The following is a 16,010-nucleotide window of genomic DNA, read 5'->3' as shown; positions in this document are numbered from 1 at the left end:
TCCACAAGCCCCACCCCCACTCCTCTTCGAAGACTGTGACCCACCTACTAATACTATGATCACAACATTGAGTGACTTCACCTTCCATTGCTTTGTTTCCCAGCCTCCGAGGGGGTTTTCTGTTACACACACCCTGTTCCCACAGGCCTAGTGATCAATAAGAGCCTGGTTTAGCTGAATTACCGATAAATAATACATGCATTGTCCTGATTTAGTGAAGGTAATTCGTCACATCCAAGCTCAATCTCAAACAGAATCTACTTTACGTGTAGTTTAAGGCATTTGACTGAACTCCTGTGCCAGGCTCCCGTGGCCTGGCTATAAAATTTGCAAGGGCTACATGCAGGATTTGACTCACAGCAGCAGTAAAGTGTCTCACGTGATTCTCCAGCGCAGCCTTTTACAGTGAAATAATTCATAAACTCACACTGTACTGCGACCTCATGACTCGGGATGAGAGTGACATCATCATGACAGCACATTTACACATCAGTGGAATATTAAGGGGAACCTTTATCTTATAAAACAGACAAATACAGAGATAATAGTGTTATCACAGCAGAGCCAGTTGTGAGCGCGCAGACAGATGCTGCCATCGCGTCGGCTCATCTTGCTTTAGCTAATGAGATTAACCACTGAGAGTATTCTATGTCCTGACACTCTTAAGTATTTAGCAGCTCTATTGAATAGCACCTTCCCTCTGAGCCACCATCTGTACCTCCTATTGATTGGTCACTCTCTCTTGCTCAGACAGCTGGAGTCCCACTCTCTGTCTCGACTGATCAATGCTTATCCAACCCGCCGTCCAGACTGCATTCAATACGACACTATGGCTTCTAGCTTGTATACTCACTCTATACTCAATGCTTTGAAAAGCAAAGACTAATATTTGATTTTTTTTTAAAAGCTTGTGTCCCAAATATAACTGGTTCGCAAAGCATTATATGATCGATCATCTGCACTTTTACAGTGAAGAGCTTCCAGACACTTTTGCAGTGTAGCTGAGGTTATACAACAGGCTCATTTTTCCATGTCTGCTATCTTCATATCATTTTCGTAATTGAACTCTACAGACGAGTCTCTAATATGAGAATGTAGATGAGGGAGGCTGCATTGTTCAGCTGTTACATCACAGAAGGTTTAGGAGGCTTCAGTAACACTTTATTTGAACCCTGCTACATAACATTGACTTAACCGTGCCACAAACACAAATGTCATGAAAGATTTTGTTCAGTAATATAAAAGTATTATGTTGCTGGTTCCCTGTAATTATGACAAGCGCCCTCATGTGTGACGTCCTTTGAACATGAGCCCGTGCTGAAGAGGAGCCTTTAGGTTTCCCTAGGATTGGCCTTGGATACCCTACTACCCAGGCTGGGATCATCCCATGGGTTTTATAGGCGCATACCCAAGGGCCCAAGCCCCTAGACGGCCTCTTCGAGCAAGTTCGAGAAAACCTCAGCAGCCACTTTGACTCACAGTGGAAACTTTACTGGTGGCATAGTAAAAAAAAGTGAACTAATTTTAAATCTGTCATTGTGTTCCGGCTGATCCAGAAGTTTTCCACATATTTCCTAAACATCAAGTTCATTTTCTGCTCTAATCACTGAAAGCAACCATTGCACTACATGAAATTATTTCAGTCTTGCTTTTAGGCAAAGAGCTAACATGTGAACATACCTTAAATTTGGAACTTCAGATATTCAAAAGATGTACCCGAGGGACCTGTAAAAGCAAGACCTGATAGTTCAACAGAGTAGAGGATGCCCATTTACACAGCCGAATATAAAACGTCAGCCACCGTAGTTAAAGAAAAAAGGTTGCATCGTCCTTAAGAGTAGTGACATTTGTACTGCCTTCTTCCATGCATAAAGTCATCAGAGGTAAGATATAAATGAAAAATGCCCACTGCAGGAGTATGCTTTAACTTAGAATGCTTGAGGGTTTGGATTTTTAAGTTGTTAAACTGCTTTCTTCCATCTTTATTACGAGCATCTCAGCCGTCCTTCACTGGGGTAAATGTATCACTTATGAAAAGCAGATTCATGCTTTGTGTCACGCGCTCCGATCCAGCCTCGCAAGACAGGGACTCCAATTCCCAGAGTCCTTTGGAGTCTCACGTGACTTCATACTCCCCATCCCACTCCTGGTGGAGATCTAAGTCTCCTGATTATTAAAGGCATTAAATTAGATGGGACTCTAAGGTTGGGCTATTTAAGCCCAGACATAGCACTGCTACAATGTGAAGTGTTGTTCCGCTGAACCTTACCGAACGTTTTCATTGCACTGTTTGTTTTCTAGTGTTTTGAACTTACGTGTTGCTCTGCTGACTTTCGTTTTTTGCCTCGCCCCCTTTTTGGATACCTCTGTCTTTGTCGTTTTGGATATATACCTTTTTGACCTTGGCTCGGCCTTGGATTACGATTTTTTTGTTCTATTGTTGATCGATAATCTTGCCGTGTATTATAACCACGCTGATTTCTGATCTGCGTCCGTCTGCGACTCTCTCACCCTTACACTTTGTAGAGAAATACATGTTTATATAGCACCTTTCAAACCAATCAAACTGCAATTCAAGGGATTAACAAATGTAAGATATTAAAAATGGATTTGGAGACTAATACCTTCACCTGAATAAGAACAACAACAAACACAGGTAAAGATAAAAAGTAAGTAATGAAAGATAATACAAGCAGTATGGATAGTAAAAATGAAATTATAAAATATGTCAAAAAGTAAACTGATTATAGTAAAACAGTAAAATGTTAATAAAATAAATGGAATGAAATAAAGAATAATGAAACGTTGAAAAGAGAATAGAATAACCCAAATAATAATGATGATAATAAATAAAACGGGTTCAAATACTAAGATATAAAATTATAAAACACTACATAAAAGCCAGAGTGAGTAAATGGGCTTTAGTTTATGTTTAAACTTTTTAAAACTTTGAGTTGCTCTCACATCCACTGGAAGGCTGCTCCAGCAGCTTGAATCGTAATGGCTGAAAGCAGCATCACCAAATGGTTTTGTACTGTGTTTTGGAATAGCTAAAAGAGAAGAACCAGAGGATCTCAGGGGCCTTCTTGGTTTCTGAGAGATGGTCTGGTGCAAGGCCATGTAGTGCCTTATGAACGAATAAAACAATTTTAACACCAATACGAAAACTAACATGCTGTTTTTGTGACATCTGCACACGAGGCTTGAAATTTTAATCAGAGGCTAAAATCATAGATTTCTTGCTTCGTGGCTTGGGTTAAGTCTAGTTTGGGGGCCAGTTTCTCTCCCTCTCTCTCTCTCTCTCTCTCTGAGCCTTTAAACCAGTGATCAATATTTCTGTTTTATCCTAGTTTAGCTGTAAAAACGTCTGTGACATCCAGGCTTTTATATCTAAGATGCAGTTTATGAGCGTGTCTATTAGCCTGGCGTCATCACGGCTCAGAGGTGTTTGGGTTTATGTTAATCTGTGTTCTCGTTAATGTGGGTTATCTTGCTGTTGTTTTGTCTTGATTGGAAAAAGAGAATTTCTAGCAGGGACCTGACCAACACCGTGGTTAGTGTGCCAGCATCACGGTGCTGTCTATGCCTCAGGTAACTTGCCTGTGATATTGTTTAAAAAAACAGATCTAGCCATTTAGGGGTCCACCATGCTTTTGTGTCTGTATCTTAAGTTAGTGGACAAAAATCCAGCAGAAAAAAAAGAATAAAAATATACTATATACTATAGTATATAGAATACTATACTATATTCTGTATACTATATTATATCTATGCATATCCATGTACTTACGTGTGTGTATGTGATTTATGAGTGTGTGTAGTACCTGCAACTGCAGATTGCATGACTTTGATTGTGAATGTGACTGGTGTAGAACAGGCATTGGGCAAACTTGATGTGCAAACTGTTGAAGCTGCTAACATGAAACACCCAGATATAAATCTAGAAGAAGAGGATGCTCCAAGCTCATCTAAACAGGTTGGGAAGAGCTCGGTAAGCTTGATATTTTATTCATAAAGAGTCTTTCGAGGCAGCCAGGTTTGCCGGATTGCTTCTATAGTTTTCAGCCAAGAACTGTTTAAAAAACCCACAAAAATGAATGGAAAATTGCCCAAAAAGTACACACCAAAACCGTTTAGGGCCATTTTAACAAACATAACCAGCATTTAACCAACATGACATCAATAATGAGCTTCTTATGGTGCATTATCTGCCTTTGTAACTGTGCAGATTAGAATGATGTTGCAAGACTGTACTGTCTGTCTTTTAAACAAACGCGTTTATCAATGCTATGAAGAATCAAAAGCTTTTTTATGTAATAATATTATGACTGGACATAGAAACCATAAATGATTTTGATTCATAAATTGATTTCATTTGTGTGTGTACAAACGGACAGAATAAAACTAATTCCCTCTCCCTGCTTTTTTTCCCGAGTATACAATCGCCCACATGTCCAGCCGGACACTGAAGGACGACTGACTGTTGAGCCCTCCTGCTGCCCACTTCAGACCAGCTGCCCACGCCCCAGCTACCACCACCTGCCTTGGACTAGCTGCCCACCCTACACTGATGTTCTCATAGACTCCCAGCTATTCCTACTACTAATGCTACTGCTATTAATATTAGTAGTATAATAACTCTGTAGGTAGTTTGACCAGAGGAGGATGGGTCCCTCCTGGTGAGCCTGGTTCCTCCCAAGGTTTCTTCCTCAGCTCTGAGCTCACACAAACTCATCAATGTTTTCAGAGTATTAACATATTTAATGAGTCGGATACTATAGGACCTGTGCTGCCATGCAATCAAAGCAGAAAATGATAAGTAATAATATTGCAAGCATAACTGTTCCTTGTATACGCTTTCAAAACACGTTAAGTCATGGAGCGTTACGATTTCCTACTATATCAGGATTCTTTACAGTTAGTAATGTGAGGGAACCAGATAATCTATGCCATGCTTTGACCCAACGCACAACCTTGGCATCAGTAATATGGGTATGTGGACTGCAGTTGTTAATTGTGAACAATGCAGTTTCTCTCAAAAAGAAACCCAAATCACAGTTGCCATTGAATGTTGGATGTGGTGGAAGTGAGGCCTGTTCCAACTTCAGCTGCATTGAGTAAAGCAGTTTATTAATTTTATACACTTTTTAAAAACCCACCAAAATAATGGCAACCCAGCCCAAATTTTACCCCTGCCAAGGCACTTTTCTCCTGCCAAATCCAACCAAAACCTGCCCAATTTGGTGGGAACCCCGCCCAATCTGGCAACACTGAAGGCAGCTGTTTTTGGACCATTTCTACTGGCTAGTTTCTAGGTTTCAAGCAGCATTAGCCATTCATCATTTTAATGAAGCATAACTGGCTGTGTCTTGTTCAGAGCAGAGGCAGGGAGAGTGACATGCCATTTCAGTGATGTTTACTGTGACTGGCTGTTCATTTCTAAATACTAAATACCGTTGTCGTTGCCAGTTGGTACATATTTGCTTGCATTTCAGAAAGTAACACAGAAGTAATGAGTAATTAGATTACTTTTCCAGGACGGACACCGCTTCCCAACATACCCAGTTCACTTCAAGAAGAGCTTACTAATTCATTCGCTGCGTCAGGTCTGCTGGAAGCAGGTGAGACTCTAAAATATGCAAGGCAGTGGAGCTCAAAGCCCAGCACTGAGAAACACTTCTATAGAATAACTACTTTTGGCTCCTTAGGAACTTTTCAACGGGCAGTTCTTTGAATAAGCTTTTTAAAGTTTAAAGAACCTCCTCAGAATGTAAAGCCTCCACACCAGTTCAGGCCAAGCGCCATTTGGAAAGCTTTATTTTCAAGTGTAACTACACCGTTATTCCTACTTGATTGGCCTGTTGATTAGATGGCATCATCCTATTCTTTTAGATGGAGTTAGCTGGTGAAGTGCTAGCAATAAAACAGAGTAATATGTCTCTTCCTACAGTTATTAGCAGGTTTCAAGCTAACACTTCCCCCCAAACTTGTAAATGTTTGAAAATGCCTCGAGCTCATGCCAGTGGCTGTTACACTGATCATCCAGATCATGTTAAAAACAAGCTGGTCCGAGCCGAACAGTAGGCACTGCGCCCAATAACTATTAGTAGGCTTCAGTGCTCACAGCTGATTCATTATGATCTTTAAGCACCATTTAAGCATTACAAAAATCCACGACCAGCACCTTTAGCACTTGCGGAAGGTGTCAGAATAAAGCGAGGCTGTTTCCCCCACTTTTTTTACCCACATCAAATGACAGAAAAAAGGAACAAAACAAAAAACCCCAACACTGCTCCAAAAGAAGAACGGCACAAAAGCAGGCTTTCTAAAGAGGACATGGGAATGGTTTCAGTCACGGAGGTTCTGTCATCAGCTTGGATGTTAAGTGGGTCATATCTCACTGAGCTTTGTGGGCCGTGTACTTTCACATATTCTTTCAGCCGTTTTCATGACAAGTTCCAAAGCACAGGGAGATAAAGGCCCACACAATACACTCAAAGAAACCGTTAATAACAAACAAACCAAGCCACACTTCAATAAAAAAAGAGAAAAAAGTATGAGAGCTACATTAGACAAATGAAATGCAGCTCCCTTGGCTAATTTCTATTAAGTCTAGGCTTTAGGCTTAGTCTAGGCCAGGAAACCTGGCCACTAAGGATGGGAATTTCTAGGCGCCTCATAGTAGCACTTGGTTACAGTTCAGGGTGCTAAAATATGATTAGAAAATGATTCGCTATGCATCGTGTTTTTGATGAGGGATGCATTGTTACCAACACTGGTATCAGAAATGGGCCTGATAGATACCGAGCTCAATTAGGGTAACATCACGTGCACATTACAAGCCGCACTGCTCAACTCCGATTTTCTGTTCAGATCCAAACTGTGTAACTTGTGGCTTCACACTTGTGCAGGTAAATGACTCAAATCTGTCATTAACATGAACGAAACGTGTCCTGAAATGACCTGCATGTGCTCACCCTACTCAATAACTCCCTGTGCAACACAAACAAGAAACCAACCAGCACAATACGCCTTTGCTGGAAGATAATTAGGTCTGAGCAGCTCTCAGCTCTTCATTATTAGAACAAGACGAAGGTCGAAAAGAGTCAGATGCTTTAATTCTGCAGCGTTAACTGGCTCTAACTTCAGGTTAGATGCTGCTGCCGCATTAACGCTGAATGTAAAAAACACGAATTCTGATCTGAGCATGCTCATTAAAATCACTTGGTCACGAATCGGATATGTGAAAGAGGCTCCAATTTGAAAAGATCCGATTTGTGTGTTCGCGCAGTGAAAAACACCAGATCTGGTTTCCATTAGAACAAAAAAACATTGTGCCACTTCAGCTTAGTGATGCGCGTATAGCCGTTCTCAAACTCAACCACATAAAAATGCGTTGATACAAACATTCAGAAGCGTCTGACACCATGTGGCATAGTCAGCGTACACTACTGCACTAATGAACAAACTACAAAAGAGCTACTGATGCCATGGCCGTCGGACAGAAAACCACCGGTCACTTTAAACATCCTGCCTCGGCACGTTGGCCCCATCATCAGGAGATCGCGAGTTTCATCCCTGGTGAAGCTTCAGCCATCCACGGCTGGGAGCCCAAGAGAGCATAATTGGCCTCGCTCTCTCCGGGTGGGTAGGATGGCCCCTCCTTCTCCCCCCCTTCAACCAGCATGATGCATAGTCTGCACTATGTGTCTGATAGCTGATGTAACAGAACTGGTGGTTAGCCTGTTTTTAAACACACACAGCCACAACTGTTTACCCGATACGGGTGGAGGCATGTAGGCCAGCAAAACGGAGGCGACATTTGCGGGACTGTAGTGTGTATATTTCGACTTTACCCTGTTCGCCTGAGAAGTACAAATGTTAATATTGTGATTTTGTAAAATAGGCCGTAGGAAGACCGCACTGTATAATCTTATTAATGACTTTGCCTAAAATGAAAAGAAAAATATCGCCTAAAACTAATAAGCTGGTAACTAAACTGGTAGAACACTTACATCGTATAAAACAAGCTTCCTCTAACTAGTACAGATCAAACAGACAAGTGGCACTTATGTTACTGGGACGCAATTTTGCTGCAGTTATTCGTGCTCTATGGCTGCTAGATGTAGCTCACTATTATGCAATGGATTCCATGAAAAATGTCATAATTAGATTTTTTTTTTCCCCTTCTTGGTCGGTGCCAATATGAATCAGGCTGTCAGTAACTAGAATAGACAGTAGGTTCACTCCATGAAAGACAGGGCAGAGTGAGAACAATGACATATTTATCGCAGCAGACATGAACTCTCCTCCCCTCATCATATTCCTCTCTCATTACCCGAGCGCTGCCATGAATGAAGCATTCTCTCCCACCTTCAGTCAGCCGTTTTTAATCAGCTGTGCTCTCCCACACCGTCCTCGACTACAATCAGCCCTGCACTAACCTTGCTGGTTTACAAGCCTTATTTCTTACTCACCTCCACCACTTATAATGCCTTATTTGTAAACTATGTGTTGAACGCTACAGGTAATTCGCTCAAGCTGGACTTCGCTGGTGACAGCCTCCTCTGTATTTGAGTCACTGAAGAGGCATTCTCTCAGAAGGGCACCAAAACAAGTATCATTGTGTCATTATGAATGAATAACATGGAAGGCTTGTGGGTTCAAGCACAAAATTGCATTTCTCTCATGGTTACATTCGTTTAATCTATTTGATAAAGAAAAACATCTCGATGTAGGACTGTTAAATAATGAGTTCACATTTTGGAAGTAAACAATTTTTTTTCCCGATCAGAGTTTTTCTTTCTTCAAGATATTAATATAAGCCTGCAGTTGAGGCATGAGTCAAAATACTCAATTAGGCACGAGTCTAACAATGCCGTTGTAATCGGACAAAGACAGTGATTTGCCACTCACCGCTTTAAATTCTAGTTCTGTGTCTTCTAACATGACCGCGCGATTTTGCAACACATTCATTCATAGTCACGTTATGAATAGTAATGGAAACAGTAGAGTGCTGTGCAAAAGTCAGAGACCACCCTTCACGTATTAATCTCCTGTCAACACAGCCAAGTTGTTACATTTTCCGCATCAGGAATGAATGAAAAGCAGACGAAAGCATTTCAAAGGAAATTACACTGATGCCCCAACAGCTTAACATTACATCGGTTTTGGAGTATTATTGTGTTCACTCTTTGCTCTTCTTCCAAAGAATGGAAGCTGAGATATTTTTCACACCTCCAAAGTTCAGTCTTAGAAGTTGGTTGCATTTTCTGCTTTCATGATCCAAGTAATCCCAAACACACTGAGGTCAGAACTCTGGGTTGGTCAGTCCTTTTTGCTGAGAGCACCAGCAGCTTCTTCATTTTATTTGCAAATGTTCTTCTTTTCTTTTTCTCAGTAAGGGTTTTTTTGACAGCTACACCTCCTTTCAGACTCATAGTGTTGAGTTGATGTCTCACAGTGGAAGGATGGACAGAAACACCTGTGGATGTTTTCAGATCTGAAGTAAGAGTGGAGCTTGATTTCTCCTCTCTCTCGAAGATGAAAGCTTTCAGCGCCGTTTATCTGATGGCAACAGTGTTGGTCTATCATGCCATCATCATCATGATCCTTTAATCATTTTTTTAAATCCCACTATACTACTGTATATTGTGTGAATACTGGATCATGTAGTCTCCAGGAAGGGTTCTTCAGAGGCTATCAAAAAGGATGAAGCATTGTCTTGCAAGGGCCCTGGGCTGGATAAGTGCACCCTCCCCACCACCGCCACGTGACCATGCTGGGTGACCAGCTAAACCAGCACTAGGCCAGCATAAACCAGCATGTGCTGTTGTTGTCGTTTGGCCAAATACCTAAGCTTTTAAGGGAGTAATGCACCCTAGCATAGATTTCAACATTCAATTTTTGATGGGCAATCGACTATTACAGCTAAAATGATGATATGGCTAACTACCTTCCTTGGACTGAGTTCCTCTGAGCTAAGTGAGCTACTATCCCTAGCTCATTTTCTTAGCTTGTGCTACACCATAAATTGGGCAACTAGATTAACTAATCAGATAACGTCTATGTTAGATACTCAGCTGCGTCAGAATGAAAGTTGCTATGCAGGATAAAGTCCAGCAGATACAGAGCACTCTTCATGTCCTTCAACTACTCTGACTCTCTTTTTATTCTCTTTTAGACTAAGATTAAGAGACCCTTATTAATCCCACAACAGGGAAATTTCACCGCCGCATTTAACCTGTCCGTGAAGTGAAACACCACATACACACTAGTGAGCACACACACAGTAGGGGGCAGTAAGCACACTTGCCCGGAGCGGTGGGCAGCCCAACCTGCAGCGCCCGGGGAGCAGTTGGGGGTTAGGTGTCTTGCTCTAGGACACCTCAGTCATGTGCTGTCGGCTCTGGGGCTCGAACTGGTCATGAGACTGGTTCCCTAACCTCCAGCCCATGACTGCCCCATGTGGATCTGGCTCTAGATCCACTAAGTATTTTTTTTCTTCAATTTCTGTTCCTAGTATTTTTCATGGTGTGTATTAAGTCGTGATGCCACGGCTAGATTCGCTGTTTTTTTATGAAGAGAAACTTACTAGATGTTGCATTTGGGCTACCCACAACTGGCGCACATGTATAGTGCTTGGGGCAGCAATAGAGACTGGATTTTTTTGCCCTGAGCATCTGTTTTATTGACAGCTGTTGGAATGTGAAGAGAATCTCAACAATTATAACAACATGTTTTGACTTCAAAATCACTGACTCCGCCTTTGAGCTGTGTTTTAGACTGTGCCTGCGGGTATTACCCTTAAAACCAAAGACTTGGAGTGGTTTAATATTGCTGCCAACATAAGAGAGATACTAAACTCTAGGCCTTTTACTGTTTAATTCAACAATTAAAATACAATACTGTTTACTGTTTATGAGCAACCGTACTGGATGCACATTACAATAGTATGTGCTTGTTTTTCTTTCAAGCCTAACCAAGACATGGAGGGAAAACCCTTATAACACCCCTATCACACCATCTAAAACATTGCATTTGAAAAGCAACAACAAAATCCAAAGGGTCCATCCTCTGGTGTTAGAGACCCCAGTGGGCTCAACGGTCCATCCCAGTAAGAGGTGTGAGTGTGAAGATCCTTTTAAAGGTGAAAGAAGCTCCATACAATGTAAAGGAATTAAAGTTATAAAACCATGCATGCGTGCATTCTACTGTGATTTAATAAGCTATTGCATACTGACCTATTACGGCTAAGGGATGTTGCTAAAAAATCAAAAAAGGAAAAAAGAAACATCTTTAACTGATTTTCAAAGTTAACCACAAACACCCCTCCCTCCTCCAACAACATTAGCATCTGCTCTGACCATAATGCAGTACTGTCCATTATTTAGCTATTAGAGAGTGGCTTATAAGTCGAGGGATAATGCAAATCTAATGAGCTAAAAATTGTATGGCTTTAAATAGCAGGCTAAATTATCGCTGTGAGTGATGTTGATCTAAACAGAACGTAGGCGAACTCATCAGAGCAGAAATCATAGTGGATTATTAGTTGTTATTCATTTCAAAGAAACAGGTGGGTGATGAAACAGCTACCGTGATCTTTCAGAAATGTAGTCCTGTTTACCATCAGAAGCAGTAGACCTGTGAAGTGGTGCGTCACTGTGTAGTCAGTGTCACGCTCATGTTAGGTCTAAGCTGCTTAATGTAGGGGGAAAATGAACGGGGCTTTTAGAAATCACCACTATTGTAAAGAAAACTGTTCCAAACCTACTTACATGTTTCCCAAGAAGTAATTTTGAGTGTTTTTCTCTTGAATGGACTTAATTAAACAGTAACAACGTACATGCGCATCTGTCTTTCTTTCAGGGAATCTAAAATACTTCATCGACCTATGAAATGCATGCAGTTTACTGTAAACCTTGTTCGTTACAGTTTACAGAAAGGTGTGTAAATTGTGTGCTAGCAGAACAAACTGTGATCAGTCTCAGCTCTCAGAACCTTCCCCCCCACCACATCATATCATGTTTTGCTTTAGTGTTTTTCTGTAAAGAGTATTTCCAATGATGTAGTCGAGTCAGCTCAGAAACACGTTCAGGTTGTGACAGCTGAAATACAAAAAAGTAACTAAGTAACTTGAGTACTTAAGTAGTTTTTCAATAAACTACTTATTTATTTACTAATACTTGAGAAGATGATCACTACAGTAACAGTACTTGTACTTAATTAAGTGAAGTGATACTTTTTTAATCCCACAAACGGGGAAACTCCACCTCTGCATTTAACCCATCCGTGAAGTGAAACACCACATACACACCAGTGAATACACACATACTAGGGGGCAGTGAGCACACTTGCCTGGAGCGGTGGGCAGCCCTATCCACGGCGCCCGGGGAGCAGTTTGGGGTTAGGTGTCTTGCTCAAGGACACCTCAGTCATGGACTGTCAGCACTGGGGATTGAACCGGTGACCTTCCCGTCACAGGGCCAGTTCCCTAACCTCCAGCCGACGACTGCCCCCCAAATTAGGGATTTTCGGTACTTTTTACACCTCAACAAACTGCTACACCAAAAGCAACTCAGCTTAAGCTCACAGAGCAGCAATGTTAGCTCACGTTAAGCAATGTTTACATTTCCAACTCTTTCACAACTTTGTAATGTAGAGGATCCTGTCATATTCAGTGACAGATATACATACAGCAACACACATCAGGTTTTAATAGCATTTTTGTGTACAGAGCAGTAATGTTTGAATAACTCCATTCATTTTTCCCATAGAGAAAAACTGCATGGACCCAGAGTTACTAATATGGGCATGGTGCTGACAGAGTGAGGACATGACACCAGAGGTCTATGCATGCCAGAAAACAAGAATCTAAGACTTGAACGCCCAAACTGCTTTGTCCTGGGAGGCCAAAGTGGAACATCTATTTTACAACATTATTTTTGTTATTACTTAAAAATACCATTTTGACAGAAAACCAGAATGAAAGCAATGACATACACCACAAAAAAGACATTTTTTCTCTGAATAGTGATACTTTTTTGATCCCACAACCAGGGAAATTCCACATCTGCATTTAACCCATCCGTGAAGTGAAACACGACATACACACCAGTGAACACACACACTAGGGGGCAGTGAGCACACTTGCCCGGAGCAGTGGGCAGCCCAATCCGCAGCGCCCGGGGAGCAGTTTGGGGTTAGGTGTCTTGCTCAAGGACACCTCAGTCATGGACTGTCGGCCCTGGGGATCGAACCGGCAACCGTCCGGTCACAGCGCCAGATCCCTAACCTCCAGCCCGAATGGGGGGGGTGGGGTTAGGGTCATTTTCTGGTGGGCCAAATCAAAGGTCCAAATCAGTCCTGTGAGCCACACTTTGGGCAGCCCTGATCTAAAACATCTGCCTTATTTTTCAGAAACCAAATACAGCAGAATTAATCGCCATTAGAAAAAAAACAAACAAACTGACAAATCAAATCTTGATTGAGACGTTCCTGTCAGCATCATAATGCTCTCAGATCTCCTGTATGCAGAAATGAGATGAGGATTATTAGAGAAGGCCTATATAAGGCAAACTCATAATTAATTGGCGCTGTGTGTCAGAGCGCTGCATTTCTTCAGCGAGCATCCTGCTGCTGTCAGTGTGACAGAAGAGACTGTGATGCAATAGCTGCACTATGTTTCCTGGATACAAATCTCATTCTTTACACTAATCAGACACACAGCCTGGAACTAATCCAAATTAAAAATCTGCCTGCGTTACAAAAACGCCTTGACACAATACACGTTAATACAACTGGCGATGCCATTATCTTGATTGCTCCGAGTTTGATTGCTGATGGACGGTCCGTGTGTCCGAGGTCTGCTTTCAAAGGCGTTCAGAAAGGAGTGAAGGTGTTTTTGTGAGTACAGTGTACGTCAGACTCTGTTTAGCGCGCAGTTTCAGGGATCCTGCAGTCCTCTTTGAAGACACACAGCTCCAATTATCCACGGCTGGCCTAAAGGCATCCCACATCCACAAGTGTGGTGGAGGTAAACAGTTTGCTTTATTGCACTAATTAAGAAAAGCGCTGAGAATTTAGAGCGCTGTCAGGGAAATAGCTGGCGTGGAAAAGAGAAGGATGTTCAGTGTGAATCACCTTGAGGTGTTTGTAGTCTGTCTATCTATCTATCTGTCCATCTGTCTGTCCATCTACCTATTGCTCCAAATACAGTCTCACATTACCTCACATACATTTTGATACCAGTTCAGCTGCTGAATGCTTGAGCTTGAACCATTTCAGTGCAGGTTATTCAGGTTTTCTAGCTGATGAATTCTCTCTGGAGCAGCATGAACAGTTTTCATTCACTGAAATGCACTTCCACTCACTCTTATCCATTTTAGGCAAGCCGGTTTCTTAAAGAAGAGCCAAGTACTTCATATAACGCTGATATGTTTTCAGTTTGTAAGTCAAACGACCCCTTTAGTTCATGTTTTTTTTTTTATGAGTGAAGACTCCAATCCACAATGTTCCTCCTCCTGAAGAACTTCTCCAGCCCTGATTTCCTTCAAGATCTCCAGATGATGCACAAAAAGGAGAGAGGCAAAAGCCAGAGAAGCCTCATCTTCAGGCACGGATTCCCAGCCAGTCTCTGGCAGTAAACCTGTTGATGGATGGGGATGCCAAAGGAGCGAATCCCACAAGTCCAATTACCGCTGCTGTGAAACGTTCACTCCTACAATCCGCCGTCGTTTTCGCTGTCTGTAGTGGTGGGGAAACAACAGTGACTCGCCAAAAAAGCGAGCCAGATGGTGCAGATCTCCTCCAGAACCGCGTGTGGAGATCAGGGGAGAAGCGAGGATGCGGAATAGCGGCCGTGTCTAACACCGCACGCAGCTGTCATGTACAGCGGGTAGCGCTCGCTCTAACGGAGGCGCTGGATCTGCGCTCGCCCCCTAACTGAGCCGGTTTCCTCCAGTCATTCAGGAGGAGAACGGCAGCGTAGTACAGAGCATCGGCTCGAACTGGGCTTTTAAGCAGCCTATCGACGATTAAAACCATCGATTTCCAAAGATCGATCAGACCCTGGACACTCCAATCAGCACTCGGGACTAGTTCGCCTTCTCTACTTCACTTACTGCCGTTTACGCACTTTATCTCCAGCCCGTCTGCTCATCTGCTCACCAGCTCACCAGCTCCACTGCAGCAGCAGCAGCCTCGCTGACTTTCCCCGCTACAGGAAAACAAATGAAGGGACTGGATCCGCTAAAACCCGAAGAAAAGCGAACCAGAAGCACTTTATTTCTCACAAGCGGCCACTTAAAAACACGCGCGCGTTCAGCGAAGCAGCATCCGCGCTCGGCGCTCTCAGAGCGGCCAGGCAGTCTCGCCTCAGCGCCGCTTCCTCCAGCCACGAACTCCGGATCAACTTTAACGCCTTACCTTTGGACAGAACCGCTGAAACCAGGCAGATGAAGAGTGGAATAGAGAGAGATCCGCTCCCCGAGCTCGCCATGTTGAACACCTGCTTCAGACTGGCGGCGCTAAATCACCTAGAGACGGAGCTCAGGATAATGAGATGCGGGGAAGGGAGGGAGGGAAGGAGGGAGGGGGTGATGAAGGGAAAGAAGATACTCACTAAAGTGGCCATGCCTACGTTCACTGCTGTCACGAAACTGAACCCCCCCCCCCCCCCCCCCGCATTGGTCACCACCGAGCTTCTGTAGAGTTTAGTTTTCCTACCCTGATCTCCCCAGAAGATCCCGATCAGCTTGGAGAGCAGTGTTAGATCTCCAGGTTAGTGACCACTGGACTAGCCCATCCACTCCCTGGCCGAGATGTCTACTTCATTTCACACTGTGGTTGAAACACAGGCTCACAAGTCAAGACACACCACCTAATGTGGATAATGTGATCACATGTGACGTAAGTTGAATCACGTGATCATGCGTGACGTGATGATCACATCTGACCTGGGGTGACTGATGTGGTCACATGTCACAATGTAACTGACATAGGATCACATG

At 42.8% G+C, this 16,010-nt stretch overlaps 1 protein-coding gene across 3 annotated transcripts in view; it reads right to left on the bottom strand.

Moving 5' to 3' along the window:
* Window positions 1–15,553, bottom strand: part of cadm1b (cell adhesion molecule 1b) — a 252,626-nt gene extending 237,073 nt beyond the window's left edge. For 2 of the 3 annotated variants that reach the window (XM_017711068.2, XM_017711070.2), the window contains exon 1: window positions 15,427–15,553. In XM_017711068.2, the coding sequence (XP_017566557.1) occupies window positions 15,427–15,499 (73 nt within the window). In that variant the 5' untranslated portion in view covers window positions 15,500–15,553. The remainder of the gene's footprint in view (window positions 1–15,426) is intronic. The other variant, XM_017711069.2, reaches the window with a different exon arrangement.
* Between the last annotated feature and the right edge of the window lie 457 nt (window positions 15,554–16,010).

Source organism: Pygocentrus nattereri, chromosome 17, assembly GCF_015220715.1.
Source record: "Pygocentrus nattereri isolate fPygNat1 chromosome 17, fPygNat1.pri, whole genome shotgun sequence".
Classification (NCBI taxonomy): domain Eukaryota; kingdom Metazoa; phylum Chordata; class Actinopteri; order Characiformes; family Serrasalmidae; genus Pygocentrus; species Pygocentrus nattereri.
Note: the sequence above shows the minus strand (reverse complement) of the source record. Positions and strands in the feature narration are given on the sequence as shown.